We start from the raw sequence: 24097 nt of genomic DNA on the forward strand, positions 1-24097 counted from the left end.
GGATATTAATATTTTACAAATTTTTCACTTGTAATCTGCTGATTGTAGCGTAATTCCAATTAGATTTTTTTTTTAAGAGATAGGTTCTCACTGTGTTGCCCATGCTTGATTGCTGTGGTGCCATCCTAGCTTACTGCAGTCTGGAACTGCTGGGCTCCAGCAGTCCTCCCACCTCAGCCTCCTGGCAAATTAATTTTTTTTTTCCTGGAATAATTTACGTTAATTTTTTTGAGACAGAGTCTTGCTCTGTTGCCTAGGCTGGAATGCAGTGGTGTGGTCTTGGCTTACTGCAACCTCTGCTTCCTGGGCTCAAGCAATTCTTGTGCCTCAGCCTCCTGAGTAACTGGGACTACAGAAGCCTGCCACCACGCCCAGCTAATTTTTTAAAATTTTTGGTAGAGATGGGGTTTCACCATGTTGGCCAGGCTGATCTTGAACTCTTGACCTTAGGTGATCCGCCCACCTCGGCCTCCCAAAGTGCTGGAATTACAAGTGTGAGCCACTGCGCCCGGCCTACATTAATTTTTAAAAAAGAACATCTCAGGAAAATGTGAAGCTAACTTAAACATGACATTATATAGCATACTCATTAGCAAAACACTATACTTTTCTTAACATAAAAAATGTATTGGTAGTTTATGTTAAGAATTTTAAAATCAGGAAAACAATATTAGAATAAAAAAGAAGATAGTTGATTGGGCTAAATTTTAGTAGTTTAAATGAAAACTATTGAGCTCGATTTGTTGCTTATAAGTATTTTCATATGATTACAATAATGTAAAAACTGCTTTGAATTACCTACAAATTGAACATCTAATCTTAAAAAGATAGAATTTTAATAGCCTCTGTTAATAATATTTGAAAATAGATGCTCTATAGTTTTTTTTTTTTTTGCTGTATATAGTTTTTACTTACCTTAAAGTACATTGCCGTTGTTGCCCAAATAGACAAAAACGTAGGTAATTAGCAGAAAAAAACTGAGTTTCAAAATGGCATCAATTTCTATGTAAACTAGTTTAAATGATATTACGAATTCAGGAGCCATAAAAATATTACTGATAGCTAACATTCGTGCTTAATCAGTAAAATAATTTAACTTTAATAAAGGGGATTTTGGCACTTGATTCTATGCATCATTTCAGAAATTATTAAAATTTTCTAGTGATATGGTAGTATTTTAACTGAAGAGGTTTTTTTGTGAGTAACTAACTTGCTTTTTACCAATAAGCAGCTATGTTTTTTTTTTTAAGGCAAGCTTTTCTTCTACCAGTATTTATTAAGCCCATACTATATGACAGGTCCTCTTTCAAGCAATAGAGATATTGCAATGAACAAAACCAAAATCCTCAAGAAACTTAAATCTAGAGGAAAGGAGTACTTTTTTCTTAACCTTTTATAAGCTGGTAGTATACTTTAATGTACAGCTTTCCTTTCAAACTAACAAAGAAAACTTTTTGAACAAAATATTTCTGGGGAAAACCCGGTTTTTAAATCTAGAAATAATTGACACACTTTAATGCTAAACAGTATTAAGGAAACCCAGAGATAAAACTTGACATTTCTGTAAGTTTATAGGCTATACAGGAAGCGTTTTCTCAATGTGCAAAAGCAGGTTTTGTAAATCACTTGAAAACGTTTTTATTGTTTCACTAATTAAATGGTTTCTAATGCTTTAGATTAACATTTAATTGAAAAGACTATTCTTTCAAGCATAATTTCTAAGGTGTGTTACTAGAGGAGTTTCTCTGAACATGTGAGCACTGAAATACGGGAAGAGAGCATGCAGTGTTCTCTTAGTGTGAAACGGACCTTTGGTGTTGCTTTGCTGCAGCTGCCATTTGCCTTGAGTGATCATTCTTCTCTTCCTCCAGGAGAGTAAGAGAACACAGTTGGTTTCCCTTAAGAAAAAGAAAAGAAAGAGAAAAAACATATAAGATTTTATTTAAAAGCTTTCATTTTTAAGTTAAAATATAAGCAACATCATTAAATTGTTTTGAGGGCATTTTTATTTAAACCTGATGCCACCATTATTTTTAGCAATTCAATACAAAGTTTTTTTTGTTGTTTCCTTCTGTATAATTTACTAACATTTGTTTTAGTAGATTTTTATTTCTAACATTCTTAGCTTTATAGAGGTGAATCACTATGCTGCTCTATGGGTTTTTTAAAATTCATTTTGTTTATATTGAGATATAACCAAAGCCTGGCTTTATGGTTTCTTAATAATGCAATTAATTTTTACCAAGTTTTATTTAAAAATTAATAAATTATTTCATGAGTACAAAACATATATGATGTATTATTCAAGAGATTAAGAGTAAAGATTAATTTCTGCCTTACTTTACACCACAGCTCCTCACTTTGTAGCTGTGTAACTTTGGGTAAGTCACTTAAACAGTTTCTTCGTTTATAAAATAGGCGTAGCACCTACTTCATGGGGTTGTTGTGAGGATTAAATGAATGATACGTCAGATGCTTACAAAAACACCTGGCATATGGAAAATACTGTGTATAGTTTAGTTATTATTTAGTTATTATTTAGTCTTTTTCTCAGTAAAGTTCAGCTGTAATGTCTAATGGAAGGCTTGTTAGAGTCAATTAAGCTTAATTCAGGTGCCATTTGTATTGACATAATACATCCCTCTTGATCTGAATTTAGCATGAAGTTGATTTCATGTCAGTGTTATTTTCTTCTTTGATTTTATGTAATTAGTATTGTTATGTGCCATGAAAGAACTATATTTAAAGCTTAAGACTTTAAAACATTGTTTAAATTTAAATTCTCCAATACTACAATATTGGTAGAAAAAATCCAGTTACATTTTTTTTTAAGCTGTTTCCCTCTTAAGCTTGCATAGAAGTTTTAGATACTCATATATGGTAACAAAGTTTTAGGAAAAAAAAATAGGCTGAAATACTGGTTAAGTTTTCTAATATACAAGATGTGAGGGCTGAGTTTGGGAAGGAATTCCTAAACACAGAACATCATAATAATCTTTCCTGGCTTCATTAGAATGGAAAAATTGTGAAATATCAATAAAAGAAATTAAAAATTAAAACTAATATTTTACTTTTTCTGACATTCATATATTTGTTAGCATCATAATGTTTTTATGATTTTAATCTTTTGAAATCTTGATTTTGACCTTTGGTAAAATTAATTCCAAGCTATAAAATTTGTAAGAATTCTTATAGAACAGCTATACAGTCTTTATCCTTTGCTGAGTTCTTTAGAATATTGTGTGGAAAGAAATTTAGAGTGCATGCTGAATATAATCTCTGTCATTGAGGCAGAAGTTCTTATGATCCCTTATGGCAAATGTAAAAAACTGAAATATTTATGTTTGTCAAGATGCACAGATATGAGTTAGTTATCTGCTGTATTAAACACTTAATAAGTATAAGTGCATCAAAGTGAAGTTTGTAAGCAAATGTTTCACTTTTCATTTAGAAAAATTTCTGAATGGAGTGCATGAGGAAGAAAAACAATGTCATTTTTTAAAGTTGCACATTCCCCTCAGTTTAAGGACAAAAAGTTAATTGTTTCAGCTTCAGAAGATACTATATATTTAACCTATGTTGAGAGCCTACTAGTGTATCACCAGGAGTATACTAGAATCTTGGCATAATACAAACCTCTGTTGATCTCAATTTAGTATAAAGTAGGTCCGTTTGGACCTCATGCAAAGAGGGTGATATAAATGAAATTGCAGGAGGACTAGCCTTTTTCAGCCATAGTAGCATGGATCCCAAAAATACTTCGAATGACTATCTCCATTTTATAAATGAGGAAACTAGTCTCAAAGTCTAGAGTAAGAATCAACAAATTACTTTGTAATCTTGGACAAGTCACTGCTTTGCCTCTGGATCTAAATTTTCTCATTTGATTGTTCAGTTATAGTTCTGTTTCATTTAACTTTTCTGCAAGAAGCCTAATAAGTAGCAACAGCTGACTTTTTGACCCTGTCCTTTCTTCATTATATTTTGCTGACTTCTGAAAACAATGTTTTTGTTGTTGTTATTTCTGGGTAACTTACAGACCATGATGGATTCATAGACATTGTATTTTGCTTTCAAAATTCCTGTTGAGAATTTGTATATACCTGAACAGTTAAATGATTATTTCTTCCTGTGATTTTCAATTTCATAAATATTTTTGAGGGTTTACCATAAACTTAACACGAAAGGCAGTGAAAATAATGCGATGATATGCAACACTAAGCCTGTGTCTCAAACTTTTTTTATTGTAAATTTGATAAAGTAATTTAACCTCTCTGGGCTTCAATTTTCTCATCTGTGAGATAAATTAGATAATCTCTCTGTGAGATAGTTAAATTAGATAAAGAATCATCTATAATTCTTTTTTTTTTTTTTTTTTTTTTGAGATGGAGTTTTGCTCTTGTTGCCTAGGCTGGAGTGCAATGGTGTGATCCAGCTCACCACAACCTCCGCCTCCCAGGTTCAAGCAATTCTCCTGCCTCAGCCTCCTGAGTAGCTGGGATTACAGGCAGGCACCACCGCGCCCAGCTAGTTTTGTATTTTTAGTAGAGATGGGGTTTCTCCATGTTGGTCAGATTGGTCTTGAACTCCCGACCTCAGGTGATCTGCCCACCTCAGCCTCCCAAAGTGCTGGGATTTTGGTGTGAGCCACCATGCCCAGCCTATAATTCTTAAAAGGAGATGTACGAAGCCAGAGATAACAGTTTTTAGAGCTTGATGGTTGTTTAATGGAAAGGGCCAATAACAGGCAGGTAAAGTTTCTTCCTAGCAGATTTAAGTGGTGGTTTTGCCAAAAAACAAAAGAATACAATTGATTTTTTAAAAAATATATTGACTTTATTTGATGTCAGTGAATAAGATTTTAATACTGTAATAAAGTAAAACACCTTGGGAGAACAGTTTCCTGACAAAGAGAACTTTAAGAAGAAGGTAGGGAGTTTCATTTCTAATATGTAATCAAACAGAGAAGCAAAATTTGAAGAAAAGATGCCTCTTACCTTTTTGGGAAGGAAGCTGGAGGATTTATTAGACCCTATAAGAGTCTACAGTGGGATACTTGGATCGGCTTTCTGTGTTAAGGTATATTTTTTCTGCGTGGAACTTAAATAAGTGGGAAAAATTTAATGGCATTTGAGTTGCTTGATTTATTGGCACAGCTCTATCTTTATCTGCACTTCCAAATGTTTCATCATCTCACTGTTTCTATGCATGTTAACATTTTAAAATGTGTTTTAGTAGTTTTCTAATTCATTGACACTACATGCTATATTGGCTTGTGCCCATCATTTTTTTAAAAAAACAGATTTGTATTTTGATTTTTTTTCATTGAGCTTACAAAAACTCAGATTTTTTTTTTATTTTAAAGCATATGCTTTAGGGTATTATTGAAATTAATAATTATTTTTTATATTCATCTAGTTCTTCTCTACATAATTTTTTTTTCTTTTACAGATATTGATGATGCTCAAATACTTCCCCGCTCAACTAGAGTCAGACATTTTTCACAAAGTGAAGAAACTGGAAATGAAGTTTTTGGTGCTTTGAATGAGGAGCAGCCATTGCCTCGAAGTAGCAGCACTTCTGACATCTTGGAACCATTCACTGTTGAACGAGCCAAAGGTGCAGTTCCTGTCATTGACAGTTCATCCCGTCATGCACCAAGCTTGCAGAGTTCCACAGAGGCTTCTTCAATAACTAGATCCACTGAAAGCCACATCACTGATACTCATAGTAGAGAGTCTTCTCTGGAAGTTGGTGATAGCATATATGACCATCTTTGTCATTTAATAGGTCCAGTAGAACTTGCAGATTCAGCTTTTGAACAAATCCAGTACATTGACCTTGAAGGAGATGATGATCTTCTTTCCACCCTGAAAGAATATTTTAAGGAAAACCAGGAAAATCATAGTAAAAATGAGATAGGTAAAGACCCAGCCTCTCAGGAAGTGACTATTGCAGTAAATAGGGGTGAAAGGTTATCCTTAGATAAATTAGAATGCACAGATCAGAAAATTGAATCAGAAAATATCACCTCTTTTGTTGGGACTCCTGAAAACCTACAGTTTCAGAAAGAACCAAACTCAGCTGTCTTCATGAGTAATATCGCACCTAACCAGTCAGGCAGTTTTATTAGAACACAAATTTCTGAAAAATCTAAGCAACCAAACAGTGATAAACAGCCATCAGAGCCTAGTTCAGATAGCCCTTGTGATAAAGAAAAAAGGAAACATCTGTACAGACAAGCAGCTACAGAATTAGATGCTTGTGTTGATGTAACACTAGTTGAAAAGCTTAAGAATGTGCAAATTAATGAAAAAATCACTGTCCCACATGTTATGCGTGCCAAGAAAGCAACACTAAAAGCACCTGTTAACCGCAGAATGCCTCATGTTACAAGTACTAGCAAACTTTCTCCAACTAAAAGGAGCTTGTCTGAAACAGTAACTCATAGAGCCAAAATCATGAAAATTGCTACTAAAAAACGAAATAGTGTTCATGTTACTTTTAGGCCATCCACTGAGTCCGTTCAGTTTTATAATCCTCTGGAAAACAAAGAGGCTCCATGGAAGATGAGACTGCGGAAGCTCGGTGGCTTTAGTAGTGGTAGCAGCAATAGCAGCACCAGCAACACCCATACCAGCTCAAATAGTGCTACGGAGCTAGTAAAACCTGGTGTGTACAGACCTCTAGATACACTTGGTACTGCATCAGTAAGTAGTAAAACAGTGAAGGAATCCACAGAGATTCCCACCACCATATTACAAAAAGAAGGAATTGCAAGTAGTCAGTTAGGTAGTCGTAGTACTCTTAGGTCATCAAGTCATGAGGCAGGACTACAGCAGGGCTCCCTGGGTGGCGTTTATAAAACTGTTGTACATGCTCTTTCGAAGCCGAAGGCAAATGTTTCCCCACAGAGGCAGAACAGAATGCCACCAGAGGCTCCACTGAGGGATCTGTACAGTCATGTAATGGGCTATTTTGGAAGGAAAGCTGCAGGTGAGCACTAACAGTGTGCAGAGCGCAAAAGGAGAAAGACAGCACCAGTTTGGCTTAATGCAACTGAAGCAAGCTATAAGCAATCAAAAAGCTTTGGGATGGTCACTGCTTTCTCTCTGTTTGGTTATGCATGCGCCTTTTCCCAGCTGTATTTTTCCCAGCATAGAATGTTTATTTAAATTACTAATTTCCCTTATAAGGCATTTAGTTAAACCTCTTTGCTGCTGAACAACATAGGAAAGTGGATATATAGGAAAATTTCAATGACCTATCAAAGACTACCTAAATCAAGTATTTTTCTGAGTGTGTACCACAAGTGTGGAAATTAAGTTTACCAAGGAGTTATTATGCTTTCTTCCCCACCCCACTATAGTTTAAAAGGGCACCAGATACTTCTAATTGAATTCATTTATTTTTACTGCTGATCTATTTGGTTTTGTATTTTTTCTTGATAGAAATTATTTTGACAACTAACATAATAGAAATCAAGGTCCTACAGCCAGCACCAACATTATAGTTAACTATCAGTGATGAGGAAATTATTTCTTAAATCTCAAAGTGAATTTAATCACTTTTCATTTAAGCCATTTCCAAACATGCTGTAGGCTTTTAGTTTTGCATTCATTTATATAGAATGCAAGTTGTGTCCTTGAAACACTTTCATTACTTTCTTTTTTTCTGGGATTTTAAATGTACATAAAGGTTTCACAATAGCCAATCGTGATTTAAATATGGAACCTCTATGGACAGATAACAGAAAGCAAGATTATGGTAACGTTTTCTCTATCTTGAGTCAAAGTTAAAATAACTTTACGTATATAGACTATTAACTTTCAGCAGTAAGGTTGGTTTTGATTTTATTTGTTTTAACATGGTTTTGTTAGCATGATTAACAACGCTGTATAATGCATCTTGCATTGAGCCATTAATGCCACCTGAGGGCAGTATTTGACAGCTTAGCAAAGCCTGGCCAGTCATATAAAGATAATGGTATTTCACAGTGAGCTTCTGACCAGTGTATTTTCTTAATCTGAAATACTTTGTAGTTTATTAGGAATATAAACAGTGCTCATTTTCCTTTCATTGCAGAGAAATCAACTTTTCAATAGCATAGTAGTGACATAGATACCATATTATTTTCTATAAGTTAGTTTCCCAAGTCTAAAACTTTCTTGTTAATATAAGTGGTAAAAATACTAATAATGTAGAGATAAAAAAAATCAAAATAACTATTTTGGATTTTTTTTGTAAGAAAAACCTTTGTGAAAGTCAACTTTGTATTCTTAAAGCACTAAAATTAGATTTTATAGTGGATAGAAACAGCAGTATATCAAAACCATAGAATTTGTATTTATAAATACTCAAATGCATTTGTATCCCACTGAGTTTTGCATAGATTCAAAGGATATATTCCCTGAAAACATTCTTTGGGGGAAATAGGAAATTATAAATTGTTAAGGCTCTAAATAGAAACATTGAGTCAGGAAAAAAGATAAATATACCAGTTTCTTTATAGGCAATATTAACCTAACTTCAGCTAGTGCTTATCTATAAGCTTTCTTGCTGTTTAAAGTTATACTGAAGATTGACTAACATCTGCTTAGTTAAATAAAGTAAATATCAATTTACTAATTCTTAAAATTAAATCTAAAAGAAGGGAAATTATTCATAAATGCATGTTTGGCAAATAATTGGCAAAGATACTTTGTTTTGGGTTGTTGTTTGTTTCAAAGTTAGAAAATGCAGTTAAGTTTTTCCTCACTATATATAGTTATTTATTTATTTTTAGTCAATAAAGAGGACATGAGCCAAAAACTGCCTCCTCTTAATAGTGATATTGGCAGCAGCAGTGCTAATGTTCCTGATCTGATGGATGAGTTTATAGCAGAAAGACTTCGAAGTGGTAATACCTCGGTAAGTTTTATTTTATATATTTGGTTTTATAGAGGAGGGTAGAAAAACTAACAGATATGTACCTTTTTACATATATGCCAATTTATATATGGGAATTCTTATTCAAAATAACCTTTCCTCAAAATATAACCCTTTTTATGAATTAAGATTTTTGAATTACATTTTTATAATATTTTTTATCTAAAGACATAAAACAAACAGCCTCATAATTTTCACCAGGGTGAAAGATCAGACAAGTACCTGTGCACAAGTACACAGGTATAAGCAGCTGCCTTCCTAGTCTCCCCTTTTTTCGTCTTTGCTCATAGGTTACCCTGGTGCCAGCTGCCAGCCCTCAATGGGAAAGATAGCGATGGAGGCCTTCTGTCCCAGCTCCCATAGTTACATAAATAAATAAATATAATTTAATATATAATTTAAAATAAAAATACATATATAATTTTTATTTTTGTCTGAAGATCTGTTTGTGAACAAGCTCCCATTAGTTTTGCTAGCATAAATATTGCTTAACCATTTTAGATAACTTTGGAAGAGACTTAAAAGTTATCTTTATCTGGAATGTTAGGATTATGGCAACATGAAAGCAGAGGCTCTTTTATCTCTAATAATGCTTAATTGTTAGGGAAGGGTAAATACATGTGGAATTGCTTTCCTTTTGAGACGGAATCTCGCTTTGTCTCCCAGGGTGGAGTGCAGTGCTCACTGCAGCCTCCGTCTCCTGGGTTCCAGCAATTCTCCTGCCTCAGCCCCCCGAGTAGCTAGGATTACAGGCGCATGCCACCATGCCTGGCTAATTTTTCTATTTTTAGTAAAGACAGGGTTTCACTATGTTGGCCAGGCTGGTCTCGAACTCCTTACCGCAGGTGATCTGCCCACCTCAGCCTCCCAAAGTGCTGGGATTACTGGAGTGAACCACTGTACCGGACCTGGAATTCGTTTTTTTAAATTGTCATATTTCTTTGGGTTTGACCTCTCTGTAACTCCATTATATAGCCCCTCCTTTTTTTTTCTTTTTAGGCTTACTTTTTTTCCCTTGAGTGGATAAAAATCATTGAATGACATATTTGCTGTCATTCTTTCCACTCTCCCACTGTCTTTTTTGTTTGCTGCTTTTTTCCCACTTAAATTCTGTTTCTGCTGTTTTAATTTATATTCACTGCATGGATCCTACTGAGGCTTAAGAGTCACAGACCCAGCATCATATGATATTTCGGTCTTTAGGCAGGCCAACAATAAGTCAGGCTCTAGCTCCATTCAGTTACATAGATTATTTGGTGAGTGTGTTCTCCACTCCTACTTCAGCCTCTAAATCTCAGCATGTATTATGATGGTTTGGAAATTAAAAGTTTCAGATGCTTGAAGAGAATAAAAACTTTTTTTTAATAGTAAAATATTTCTTGAATTTTTAGACTATGACAAGAAGAGGAAGTAGTCCAGGCAGCCTTGAAATTCCCAAAGACCTCCCTGATATTCTAAACAAGCAGAACCAGATGCGCCCTATTGATGACCCAGGTGTGCCCTCAGAATGGACTTCTCCTGCCAGTGCAGGGAGCAGTGATCTTATCAGCTCAGATAGTCATTCGGATTCTTTCAGCGCTTTCCAATATGATGGCCGAAAATTTGACAGCAAGTATCTTTTCTATTTGGATACTATGTTTTATGTTGATTGTCTTCTATTCAAGACTGACTTACGGATTATGTAGCCATCACCTTCCTCTCCAATGTTACCTAGGCAGTGGCTCCCACATTAGAAAAAAAAAAAAAAATTAGAGATAGGGTCTCGCTATGTTGTGTGGGCTAGTCTTGAACTCCTGGCCTGAAGCAGTACTCCTGCCTCAGCCTTCCGAGTAGCTGGGATTACAGGTGCAAGGTGTCATTCTTGGCCCCACTTATTTTTATTTCAATTTTCAGTGAAATTTCAAAGGAAGTTTTAGGGAATCACCTTAAGTCGAAGCTACTTTATTTTGCCAAATTAAGAGCATTAAAAAAATATATATATGATCCGTTCTTAAAAGAAATGACATTTTTAAGACCAAAACTGTAGAAAGGAAAATAATTTAGGTTGGACCTGTTACTAAAAACACAGTCATGATTATGAGTTACCACTGTTTCACACACTCATATTTGAGAACCAAATATTTGAATTATGTTCAATGCTACAGTACCCAGAACTTCCCTTGAATAATTGCTCCGTGTTACAGTAACATCAGTGATATTATTTGGTGCTGTATTGTTACCACTTAGTTATTCAGCTATAATTCTATATTGCACTTGGCAGTCAGTGAAGGGCACCAAATTCTTAAAAAAGAAGTCAAAACCTTGGGAACTAAGTTTGTGAAGAACTGGGAGATGTGTTGGAGAATTACGTTTCCTCCCTTCATGGCTTGTACACTATTCTGATCTAATTATAATCTTCAGAGTATTAAGATTATTTACACTTGTCTGAGTGATATGTAAACAGAATAGATGTACAGGGAATGTTTATGTTTGATCATTTTGCTGATTTAGCTCTCTTGTAAATATTTTTACTTTGTAATTGGGACTCATATAATAACATTTCTTCTTCCTGTAGATTTTGGCTTTGGAGCTGACACTGGGGTTACGTCCTCTGCTGATGTGGATTCAGGTTCTGGCCATCACCAGAGTGCGGAAGAGCAGGAAGTGGCTAGTCTAACTACTCTTCATATAGATTCTGAAACAAGCAGTCTTAATCAGCAAGCTTTCTCTGCTGAAGTTGCAACTATTACTGGTAAAGTTATTCATGGGAATGTGTTTCTTAATGTATTTTTTAAACCTCTGAAGAATTTGATTAAAATTTTGAGAGATTTTAAGTATTACTTATTACTATTTAAGTATTAGTTTTTTTTAATTCATCTTTATGTAACAATGAAGGGGAGAAAAGACATTAGTTTCTTGACCTGAGGTCCACTGGGTTAAACTTCAGAGGACTCTGTGAACTCGTAGTATCTTATGCAATATTTTGTATATGTATGCACAACATTTTCTGCAGGATTAAAAAAAAATTTTGATGGGAACATAATAGATGTACATGTATATGGAGTACATGAGATAGTTGGAGTGATTTTTAAAATAAATAAAGTTTAAAGTACTGGACTCTACCTTTGTCATTCAGAGTTAACCTAGATTTTTATGATTTCTTTAGCAAAGTATTTATTATAGAAAATATAAAACACACTGCTTAATAGAAGGCCTGTTTGTCAGTGTACTAATATTCTGTGTTTAGATAGTAATTTGTGCTTTTTGGAAACTTTTTACATGTGATCAAGCCCAACCATAATGTGATAAGTGGGGTCTTAAATCCAATCATGTAAAATGCAGAGTCACATTATTGCAATGTTAGTGAAGTGATTAGAGTAAGCCTCAGCAGCTAATAGCCCGTAGTTCTTGGGGGTTCCACTCTATAATCCAGCCTCACTCTGGTTCCAGCTACAGTCTTCCCCTTGATGAGTGGTTATCCACTCCAGCTTAATTATCCATGGGATGGTTTTGCATCTTGTGGTTGGCTGGAACTTGCAAGACTGGAGCAGTGATTTCTGCATCTCTAAACTAGTCAAGCATATTTCCTCACGCAACCCAGACAGAGGAAATTTGAGCCAGGGGAATTCTAAAAGTTAGAAACCCATTCTCTGTTTTCATATCCTGCCTCCTTTTTTCCCAGATGATAAGAACTTTAGCAGCGCCATTGCAGAATGGGGCCCTCGTGGAGGATGGGAACCAACTGGGTTAGAGCTATAGTTCCATCATTACAGGATTTAAATTACTCAAAGTGGAATACTAGAGAAAATTCTTATTTTATAATGAATACCTCTTACTTTAGTTGTTCTTAAATGTAAATGAAAAGATACTTAACATTGATAGTAACCAGGGAATGCAAATAAAAACAACGAGATCCTACTACATATACTGAAATTGTTCAAGTTAAAAACACTGACAATCCAAAGTGTTGAAATGAGTGTGGAGCAACTAGAATCACATACATTGCTAGTGAGAATGTAAAATGATCAAGTCACTCTGGGAAAATATGGCAGTAACTTTTAAAGTTAAACATACATTTATTATGTGACCATTTTTAGATATGTATTTTCCTTGGACAGTTGTACACAAAAGTTCATGGCAGATTTATTCACAGTATTTAAGAATTGAAAACAAACCAAATGTCCATCAGTTGGTGAGTGGATACATTGCAGTATATTCATTCATTGAATATTCACTGAAATAATATGCAGTAATAAAAAAATTAAATATTAATATATGCAAAAACATAGGTGAATCTTGGAAATGTGCTAAATGAAAGAAGTCAAATACAAAAGACTCCATAATTATACTTTATTATTCTATGTGTATAACATTCTAAAATAGAAAGAACTGTAGTGAAAACGTAAATCACCGCTTACTTGGAAAGGATAGGTGTCAGTTGAGGGGATTGACTACAGATGGGCATAAGAAAACTTTTTCTGGTGATGGAACTGTTTTATATTTTGATTGTGATGTTGGTTACAAGACCATGTACAGTTGCCATTTTCATATAACTGTATACTTAAAAGTGGATGTGTTTAAAAAAATAAATGTAGGCTTTATGTTCTATAACACAAATTTTAATACTATCAAAACTTTATTAATCAGACTGTTGTGTTTTCAAAAGATTTCCATATATAAAAGAAAAAGACATTTTTTATTTCTTAATTGTCTGTAGTTATCAAAAATAAAGTTCCAAACAAAAGTTCCAAAAAATAAAATGATATATATGGAGAACTCATTTTAAGTCTTTTGCCTTTATGTTTTTTGGATAATTTAACTTCTAAGAATTTTTAATATTTATGTAACCTATATTTACTCTATGTAGTGACTATTTTCAGGTCTCTACTGGGAAGTTTTATGAGGCATTCTAATCTTAATCAGTACTATTAGTAATAGTGCAGAGGTGTTGTTTAAGAAACTAAAGCAGTTGTATTCATTTCTGTTTAAAAGACACAAAATTCAGCAAAGATAAAACTCCATATACACAATATATAAATGATTCAGTACAGTATTTTCCAAGGGTGAAGTTTGCATACATTTTACTAACACAGTAGTACTTTATGAAAGGGATGTTAGTACTCCTGAAATCATCTATTTTCCTATAATATAAAAGTTTTCAGAAATTACGGAAGAAATCTAGTATAGGACACAAGAATGAAAATTAAATAACCTCTTTTTAGGTCATGAATATCTTTATAGGAATAGTTTTATTGCTTTAAAAAAAAAAACCATTTAAGAGGAAAAAGCCTCTTAAGTAAGTGAGCCATTATAGAGTTTTAAAAATAAAATAGGCTGGGCGTGGTGGCTCACGCCTGTAATCCCAGCACTTTGGAAGGCTGAGGCAGGCATATCACGAGGTCGGGAGCTCGAGACCATCCTGGCTAACATGATGAAACCCTGTCTCTACTAAAAATACAAAAAATTAGCCGGGCATGGTGGCGGGTGCCTGTAGTCCCAGCTACTCAGAAGGCTGAGGCAGAAGAATGGCATGAACCAGGAGGCGGAGCTTGCAGTGAGCCAAGATTGCACCACTGCACTCCATCCTGGGGGACAGAGCGAGACTCCGTCTCAAACAAAAACAAAAGCAAAAAAAAAATAGAAAAGTAAATTAATAAAATTAAAGGCAATAGTGATTCTCTGGTGATTCTCTGATAGCTAATATAAAATTATTTAAAATCTTAGTTCTTGGCCTGGTGTGGTGGCTCACACCTGTAATCCCAGTACTTTGGGAGGCCAGGGTGGGTGAATCACCTCAGGTCAGGAGTTCGAGACCAGCCTGGCCAACACAGTGAAATCCCGTCTCTACTAAAAATACAAAAAATTAGCCAGGCATGGTGGTGGACGCCTGTAATCCCAGCTACTTGGGAGGCTGAGGCAGGAGAATTGCTTGAACCCAGGAGGTGGAGGATGCAGTGAGGCGAGATCATGCCACTGCACTCCAGCCTGGGCAACAGAGTGAGACTCCGTCTCCAAAAAAATAATAATAATAAAATAAAATCTTAGTTCTTAAAAATGAATTCTATTTTTATGGATCAAAACAATACATGGAGATAAAGAGGTTTATATTTCAAAGCATTTGACCAAAGGCTGATGTCTCTTTGGCATGTACTTAAAAGTTTTTAGTAAACATTAAGGTTATAATTTTCATTATGTGTATGTGTTTGTCCTAAGATATAGAATACTTAAGTTTCTGTAACTGTCCTTTAACAAATGATTTTTCTGCCATATGAATTTACTCCAAATCTCAAATAAAGGAAAGGAAACTTTCTACCTGCTATGTATCATAATTAAGCCTAGATAGAATCATATGATTACTCATTTGATATATGATTATCATATGATTATATGATTATTGTGATAACACCTGATAACATAATCCAGTTCTATATGTACTTTTTTAGGCACTTACTGTGCTACTTAAAAAAACACCTATATGATATGTGGAATTGCACTTTTATAGAATTAATATAAATACAGATCATCCTTGACTTACCATGATTAACAACTTACAATTTTTCAACTTTACAGTGGTGTGAAAGCAATTCTTATTCAGTAGAAGCCATACTTCAAGTAGTCATACAACCATTGTTTTTCGCTTTCAGTACAGTAGTCAGTAAATTACATGAGATAATCAATACTTTATTACAAAACAGGCTTTGCGCTAGATGATTTTGCCCAACTGTAAGCTAATTTAAGTGTTCTGAGCATGTTTAGGGTAGGCTAGGCTAAGCTATGATGTTCAGTTGATTAGGTGTATTAGGTGCAATTTTGACTTACGATATTTTCAATTTACAATGAGTTTATTGGGGTGTAACCCCATCATAAATCAGGGAGCATCTATATGTATTTAATTTATATTGATTTTTTGCTTTACTATGTAGAAAGAGGTAATATGGGCAGAGGTTTACAGTTACTGAGTTCAAAATATTGATATTTTTCTGCTACAAGAAGCTTAAAATAAAAAGACCTACTGTTTTAACAACTTGCTTGGTACTAGCAGCACTATATTATAACCACCACAAGTTGTTCTATACAGCAGTAATTTGTGCTGTACTTTATTTAAGTTAACAAAAGTACCTGCTGTGTACCAGGTACTATACCAGGCACTAGCACTACTACAGTATATAACAGAATTCCTGTTCTTACAAAGTTTATACTCTACTGGGGAATATTTAAAATTGAACGGGCAGTTTCAAGTCAGTGTAATGAGTAGTGTAATAGAGAGGTGCAAGGTTCAGTGAGAGCATCTAGCAGAGACTCTGTAATCATACTTGGCAGGATCAGGAGTAGGCTTCGAAAAGAAGATTAGGGCTCCATGCAAAGGAAAAAGCCAGAGGTATGATGTAATAATACTCTAATAAATACAAGTAGTTTACTTTCCATAATTGGACATAAAAGTTCTAGGTGGGTTGTGGAGAAGAAAGAAAGTTACAGAGAGACTTGAGAACCATACTAGGAAGTTGGGGCTTATGCTGAGGCCAGTGAGGGGCCACTAAAGGATTTTAAATGAGGAAGTGACAGGATCAAACTAGATTTTTAGATCTTTTTGCTGCCTCATGGAGAATGGATTGGGAGGGGGAAGTCGGGATGTGGGAGAGACTGAAGGACCACTGTAAACCAAGGATTGATAGTCACATATAGAGCAGCAGTGAGCAAGTGCCTCAGTTCTTAAATTGCTCCAACTCTGAATTAAGTGAAATAGAATGACAGTGGGTACTAGAGTTTCTATAGCTGGGCCAGAAATGGGAGTAGATATTCTTCCTTTCACTAATGGCTCCTGTCATTTGGTACATCCAGTCTTGATTCTATACTATCAATAGTCCCATGGTAGACATGAGGCAAGACTCCTAGATATAAAAGCTTGTACAATATTATGATTTTCGTGACCTCCAGTTGTAAAGCCAGTTTATAACTGATTTTATCTTTCGGTGTTTAAAATTTGTTTTATTTAGGGTGTTAAACATTACATCTTAGGTAGGATATTGAATACTCTTTACGGTAATTTTATGAAATTATATTTACAGGTTCAGAAAGTGCTTCCCCAGTCCATTCACCTCTGGGCTCCAGGTCACAGACGCCTTCCCCTTCTACGTTGAATATAGATCACATGGAACAGAAGGATCTGCAGCTCGATGAGAAGCTCCACCACTCTGTTCTTCAGACACCAGATGATCTAGGCAATATTTCAAAATTAGATATTTACCTTTTTTCTTTTAGGGCATCAGTGTCAGGAGATCATAAATAAGGCATCTTATATTTGATTATATATGATTATTGTAAATATTTTGGACTTTTCTAAGTCCTTTGGAAATTTGTTAATATAACTTTTTCTTGTTCTTAAAGATATTTGTTGTCTGAGTTTTACTCGTTTTATTATAGTTGATTAGAGTCCTCAACTTAGTTATTGCATTATTTTCAAGTACTGTATTATCATTTATTGATATTGGTAGTGTTTCCTAAAACAGGAAATACATAATTTGGCATCCTTATTCTTAGTTTTATACCTAAAGAACCTAGTAACCCATAGGAGAACATAGTAACATTATCACTTGTTAGTCAAGCTTTCAGTGAAACAATTTTTTAAACCATTTTTTTATTTTGATTCAGCAAATTTATCAACTAAATTTAATTTAAAAGTAGAGGTCCAGATGAATATTTTCAAGTAAATATTAAAAAGTGACTTGGGAAACCTAAGTAACTGCCAAGTTTTTTTTAAAGGTTATTTTTGCTAGATTTTGTATGATGTAACAAACATCAGTTAGACATTTTGCAAATATACCATAAACTGGTCAAAGACACAGTTAATGAGATATTTACAATGAATAAAAAGCTAGTTTTCATTGGTAAGGTAGCACATTTATTCTCTGACCAAAGGAAGAAATTTAAAACTATATAACTTCTGAACTTTTTTTTAAAAGGCCCATTTCTTTTAAAATTGTCTGTAGAGGCGAGGTTTCGCCATGTTGCCCAGGCTGGTCTCAAGCTCCTGAGCTCAAGTGACCCGCCTGCCTTGGCCTCCCAAGATTACAGCTGTGAGCCACCACACCCGGCCCAAGGGACCCATTCGTTAACATGCAATTGCCTTGTAATTATATAGCCCTAATTTTCTGGTTTTTGGATTATTTCTGATCTTTTCTTTTTCTCCTTTGATCTGCAGTTGTTTATTTGTTTACAGTTATTTCCCCAACATTTGGAAAAAAACTTCAAAGTTATAGAAGAGTTTCAAGGCTAGTAAAATGAACACACATAAACCCTTTATATAAATTCATCAATTAATATTTTGCCACTTTGTCTATATATACACACAGCACATATATGCACAAAATACCCTGCCCTTCCCACATGTCCCCTGAACCTTTTTTTTTTTTTGCTGAGGCATATAAGAGGAAATTGCAAATATCAGATCCTTCAGACCTAAACACATTAGTGGATATGTCCTAATAATAAGTGTATGTTTTCTGCATAATCACAATATAATGGCCACATTCATGATATTTAACATAGATACATAGGTGTTATTTTAGTCTATAGTCATAAGTCCTCAATTGTCCCAATAACGCCCTTTATAGCTACACCACACCATCAGCAATCCAATAAAGAATTTAATCAGGCCGGGTACCGTGGTTGATGCCTGTCATCCCAGCACTTTGGGAGGACAAGGCAGGTGGATCACCTGAGGTCAGGAGTTTGAGACCACTCTGGTCAACATGGTGAAACCCTATCTCTACTAAAAATACAAAAATTAGCCGATCATGGTAGCACGCGCCTGTCATCCCAGCTACTCAGAAGGCTGAGGCAGGAAAATTGCCTGAACCTGAGAGGTGGAGGTTGCAGTGAACTGAGGTCGTGCCACTGCACTCCAACCTGGGTGACAGTGAGACTCTGTCTCAAAAAAAAAAAAAAAAAAAAAAAAAAGGATTTAATCAAAGACCACACATTGTTGCTTGCTTTTTAATCATTTAAAATTTTGTTAGCTTTGAGAAGGATAAGGTAGAGGCAAATCAGTTGATTTATCATTGTATTATGAAGGTGCTCTGGAGTAGGGAGGCATTAGCATCGATGGTTAACACTTCAGTGTGTTTCGTTTGTTTTAGTGGCTTTACACAAGAAGCCTTTTTTTTTTCGTAATGGAGAAAGACTAGTACCTTTTTAATAATACAGTCAGTTGTATACTTTATATGCAAAGAGAAAAAAAGTTAACCATTAGGAGTAAAGAATACACATGTACTAAGAATTAAATTATTATAAATTCTCAATATGTTGGAATGTTTTCAAGCGTGAGAAATCATAACTTTATGGTTCTTTCAGTCTACAAAATTTTTAGTTACCAAAGTTCTTTAGATGCATAGATATCTCTGTTGACTTTTTAATTATTTTCTATAGCCTTTTCCATTATATATATTGAGTAGAATAATGGATTTTTTTAAAAGCTGGAGGCAACCTATAATGATATCTAGCAAAACCATCTATTTTACAGATGAGGACATGTATCCTTAGAGAGGTTATTAAATAACTTTTATAACATATAATTAGTAGCAGAAAGAGACTAGAACTAAGGTTACCTATCTTTCTTATAATCTTGCCCGTATTAGTAGGCAAAATACAATTATGGTAATTTTGATTATGTTTAAATTTTAGTTAAAATGTTTATTTTTCAGTCGGGTGCGGTGGCTCACACCTGTAATCCCAGCACTTTGGGAGGCCAAGGTGGGCGGATCACTAGGTCAGGAGTGCGAGACCAGTCTGGCCAACATAGTGAAACCCGGTTTCAACTAAAAGTACAAAAAAATTAGCCGGGTATGGTGGTGTGCACCTGTAATCCCAGCTACTTGGGAGGCTGAGGCAGGAGAATTGCGTGAACCCAGCAGGCAGAGGTTGCAGTGAGCCGAGATTGTGCCATTGCACTCCAGCCCAGGAGAGAGTGCAAGACTCCATCTCAAAAAAAAAAAAAAAAAAAAAAAAGTTTATTTTTCATGCCATTATGCTAACTCTTAGTGCTGGTCTGGGATGTAGCTACAAAGAAAAGGCTTATGAAGCCTTCCTACATGATCTGCCTTTAGCCTGAGGTTTTCCATTAATTTGATGATATAACCTGAAGTAGCTGTTAGATAAAAGTGAGAATATGTGCTTATAAATTTGATGTTTTTATCCAACATAGATTTCTCTATCTGGCATAGATAGAAATCTCTCTGTCTGCAAAGTGAGTAGTAGTTACATAGAAGCACTATTGAATAACTAGCTGTTGACATAATAATTATCTTATAATAATTCCTTATTATCTCATAATAATAAGTGAGGTTTTGACCTTATCAGGAAAAAAAAATGTATGTTGACATTTCTTTTATTCACTTCTGTAGATATTTAAGATTGTTAATTTAGCTTGGTTTCTTGGGGGGTTTTATGTTCAGTTCACTGAAAAATGGCTGACACTATATATTTTTTTTCTATAGAAATTAGTGAATTTCCATCAGAATGTTGTAGTGTGATGGCAGGAGGTACTCTGACTGGATGGCATGCTGATGTTGCTACTGTAATGTGGCGAAGAATGCTAGGCATTTTGGGAGATGTAAATTCAATCATGGATCCTGAAATACATGCTCAAGTTTTTGATTACCTCTGTGAACTTTGGCAGAATCTAGCTAAGGTAAAAAGAAATAGAGGATATAAGTGGAGAAGAAAATAAAAATATTTAAAAATAGAAGAAGCCTTAGAAACCATTTGTGACACCCTTTTTGACTGTAGATAAACTGGTACCTGGCATGGTGAAGTCACTTAATTGTAATTAAATAATAAGTGTAGAAACTGGATTTGAACTTCAGTTTAAGGTAAACTGGAAGAGATAACAGTTTTCATAAGTTTGTTTCTTTTTATTTGAAAATTACAGATTAGAGATAACCTCGGCATTTCAACTGATAATCTGACCTCCCCTTCTCCACCAGTTTTAATTCCTCCACTGAGAATTCTTACACCTTGGCTTTTTAAGGTAAGCTTAATATATAAAATATGAGTTTAAAATTTTTCATTTAGTAACTCTTAAACATTTTGTAGAGATTTTGGCTATTATATAGACTCCTAGAGCACTTAACTTTTTAAGCAGTATCCTTAGGAAGTCATTAGGCATTACATAGAGAAGAGGGTGAGCATGCTAAAATTAGTCGGGATATATTGCTGTTGATTATTTCATAAAACAAAAGTGAATATAGAGAAGTATGTCTGTGTTGTATTTAACTGAATTATAAACTTCGAGTTGTATCACAGAGTATGCTGTGTATTAAAAGTTGTGATCTGGTGAGGTGACTCACGCCTGTAAGCCCAGCACTTTGGGAGGCTGAGGCGGGTGGATCACCTGAGGTCAGGAGTTTGAGACCAGCCTGGCCAACATGGTGAAACCCGTCTTTACTAAAAATACAAAAAATCAGCTGGGCATGGTGGTGGGCGCCTGTAATCCCAGCCATTCAGGAGGCTGAGGCAGGAGAATCGCTTGAACCCAGGAGGCGGAGGTTGCAGTGAGCTGAGATGGCGCCATTGCACTCCAGCCTGCGCGACGAGAGCGAAACTCCGTCTTAAAAAAAAAGTTTTAATTCTTTTTTGTTTGTTTTTTAAAAGACAGGGCCTCACTCTGTCACCCAGTCTGGAGTGCAGTGGCATGATCACAGCTCACTGCAGCCTTGAACTCCTGGGCTCAAGCAATCCTCCCACCTCAGCCTTCCAAGTAGCTGGGACTACTACAGGAGTGTGCCACCATGCCTGGCTAATTTTTTATTTTTTTGTAAAGAGAGTCTCTTTATGTTACCCAGGCTGGTCTCAAACTCGTGGCCTCAAGAGAACCTTCTGCCTTGGCCTGCCAAAGTGCTGGGATTACAGGCTTAAGCCACTGTGCCCAGCCAAAATATTTAATTATTTTAAGTTTTGATATGTTTGGTACAGTTTCCTAAGTGGGACAGTTTATGGTTATACCTACATTGTATCATTTTGGATGGTGATAATTTCAGTAATCCTGAGTTTTAGTTCATTAAAGAAATTAGGCCAACATGGAAATAAATGAGATTATATACATTGTTTGCCATATTCAGTTGCTTAAGTTATTTAGCAAATAGTATTTCTTTTTGAACATTAAAACTGATCTTTTAATTTTAGGCAACCATGTTGACTGACAAATATAAACAAGGTAAATTACATGCATATAAACTTATTTGTAATACAATGAAAAGAAGACAAGATGTTTCTCCAAATAGAGATTTTTTAACACATTTCTACAATATAATGCATTGTGGATTACTTCATATTGACCAGGTAACTATATATATATTATCTAAGAAGTAGTTTATATCATATTATCTTTGATTCTTGATTCTGTTTAACTCTTGCCTTTTAAGGTCTAGAAGTTAAACTCTCCCTCTTATTTAGTGATTTATATACAATTTACTTCAATTTTATGACCTTATTTGTTCTTGAAACATGGTTGAAAAATCAAGCTATTATTGTAGGTAGAGGATTGAGGTAGTTCTCCATCTTTAATGTTGTACCAACCAGTTCACTTTTTGAAGCAATTAAACCATCCTTTGCTTAGGCTGACACCTTCCTTTAATGTTCTAATGTACCTACTCTTAGACATTTTGTGACTGATACTTGAGGCATATGGATTTGTTTATCTAGTCATGCAACAGTCAGGTATTTTGCAGTCTAAGAATCAGCACATCACATTTTCTTATTACTGTCAATTATATTGGCATAGCATACATTGATTTGATAATTATATGAGTTATAATCATTAAATAGTCATAAATGTAACCTTAGAATTACTTTGGGAGTCTTGATCTCGGCCATAAACTAAAAAGTGTAGGAGGTTGCAAGTCAAAATAATGTAAATATGTTTATCCTAATATGATCAACTCGTAGGTCATTTAGAGAGTGTATTAATATTAAAGGTGATAATATCTCTTTCTGAAAAATGAAAAAACTTTTTGCATTAATTTAAAATTAGTGTGCTACCTTGTAAACATGTCTCAAAAAATAACTCTCTTGATTACTAGAAAAAGAGAGCTTTTGTTTAAGATAAGTTGTACTGAATAATACAACTGAATACACTGTATCCTCATAGTAAATTCCAAAGACAAAGTAAATTAATAATCAGGTTAGGAACATTCCCTTAAAAGTGCCTAGGTCTAGATTTCTGAGGCTAGATACCTGTCATTAAAGGTCTTCAGTTTATTTTAAAAAGAGAATCTTTCCATTGTCACATAACAGGTCATGTGGATTCAGAAACCAGAGTTATTGCACAGAAGCAACTAGGTGACAGGAGAAAACTGCTACGCAGTTTAGTTTTACATTGTGTGGGCCTTGTACTTTTAACCTTCTGAAGCAAAGAGCCTTCCTTAATCTCTAGTGTGAAAAAAATGCTGTTATTTATGCCAGTTAAATGAATGTATTTTCAGTTTACTTTCCATTGATAGAATATAATATTAAGCATGGATTATTTGGAAGAATTGAAATTAGTCTTTCCAATTAGCCAATGTACAGTAATTACCTTTTTTATTATTTCATATATTATCTATTTTTAATGATACTGATTAGCTGATACTCAAGATTACATATGTGATATTCTTTTTTCCTTCTTTATTCTAAGGATATTGTCAATACAATCATCAAACACTGCTCACCTCAGTTTTTTTCACTTGGTTTGCCTGGTGCCACAATGCTTATTATGGATTTTATTGTAGCAGCTGGTAGAGTGGCTTCTTCAGCTTTTCTCAATGTAAGTCATTTCCTGTTCCTTATCATATAACGAACTTTAGTTAGCCAGGATTCAACTAACAGAGTTGATAAAACATAACAAGATGATATTCAGGAAATTTTGTAATTTAGTTGGAATTGATTGCTTCTCCTACATTAAAAAAAGTAAGAAATTCTGAAATATAAGAAAGCACTAAAATCAGTAAAATCTGATAAGCAAAACAGGATTTAAAGTTGAGGAAATCTAAAGAAACGGAGGGAAGAAAGCAAAGAGCGAGCAATGGACTATAGCAAGAGGTAAGAAACAATGGTGAGTCATCATCACACAGTGTATATGTGTATGAAATCATCGTGTTGTACACCCTGAATATATATTGTCTTTAACAATTATATATTTAAAAAAAAAATGTGGTAA

The 24097-nt window shown here is 34.6% G+C and overlaps 3 protein-coding genes and 1 pseudogene across 12 annotated transcripts in view; 3 read left to right on the top strand and 1 right to left on the bottom strand.

Annotated features, from left to right (window-relative positions):
• BRMS1L (BRMS1 like transcriptional repressor) overlaps positions 1-24097 on the bottom strand; it is a 261816-nt gene that overhangs the window by 179947 nt on the left and 57772 nt on the right. The gene's annotated exons all lie outside the window — the stretch shown is intronic.
• RALGAPA1 (Ral GTPase activating protein catalytic subunit alpha 1) overlaps positions 1-24097 on the top strand; it is a 277367-nt gene that overhangs the window by 114260 nt on the left and 139010 nt on the right. For 5 of the 10 annotated variants that reach the window (XM_050798088.1, XM_050798091.1, XM_050798089.1 and 2 more), the window contains 9 exons: positions 5452-6996; positions 8786-8910; positions 10320-10536; positions 11483-11659; positions 16974-17126; positions 20400-20593; positions 20834-20932; positions 22087-22242; positions 23576-23704. In XM_050798088.1, coding sequence (XP_050654045.1) covers positions 5452-6996; positions 8786-8910; positions 10320-10536; positions 11483-11659; positions 16974-17126; positions 20400-20593; positions 20834-20932; positions 22087-22242; positions 23576-23704 — 2795 coding nt within the window. The remainder of the gene's footprint in view (positions 1-5451; positions 6997-8785; positions 8911-10319; positions 10537-11482; positions 11660-16973; positions 17127-20399; positions 20594-20833; positions 20933-22086; positions 22243-23575; positions 23705-24097) is intronic. The other 5 variants (XM_050798093.1, XM_050798096.1, XM_050798092.1 and 2 more) reach the window with 2 other exon arrangements.
• Positions 1-24097, top strand: part of NFKBIA (NFKB inhibitor alpha) — a 327260-nt gene that overhangs the window by 29198 nt on the left and 273965 nt on the right. The window lies entirely within an intron of this gene.
• LOC126960476 (uncharacterized) lies at positions 1694-1894 on the top strand (annotated as a pseudogene).

This window comes from Macaca thibetana, chromosome 7 (genome assembly GCF_024542745.1).
Source record: "Macaca thibetana thibetana isolate TM-01 chromosome 7, ASM2454274v1, whole genome shotgun sequence".
In the NCBI taxonomy this organism is placed as follows: Eukaryota; Metazoa; Chordata; class Mammalia; order Primates; family Cercopithecidae; genus Macaca; species Macaca thibetana.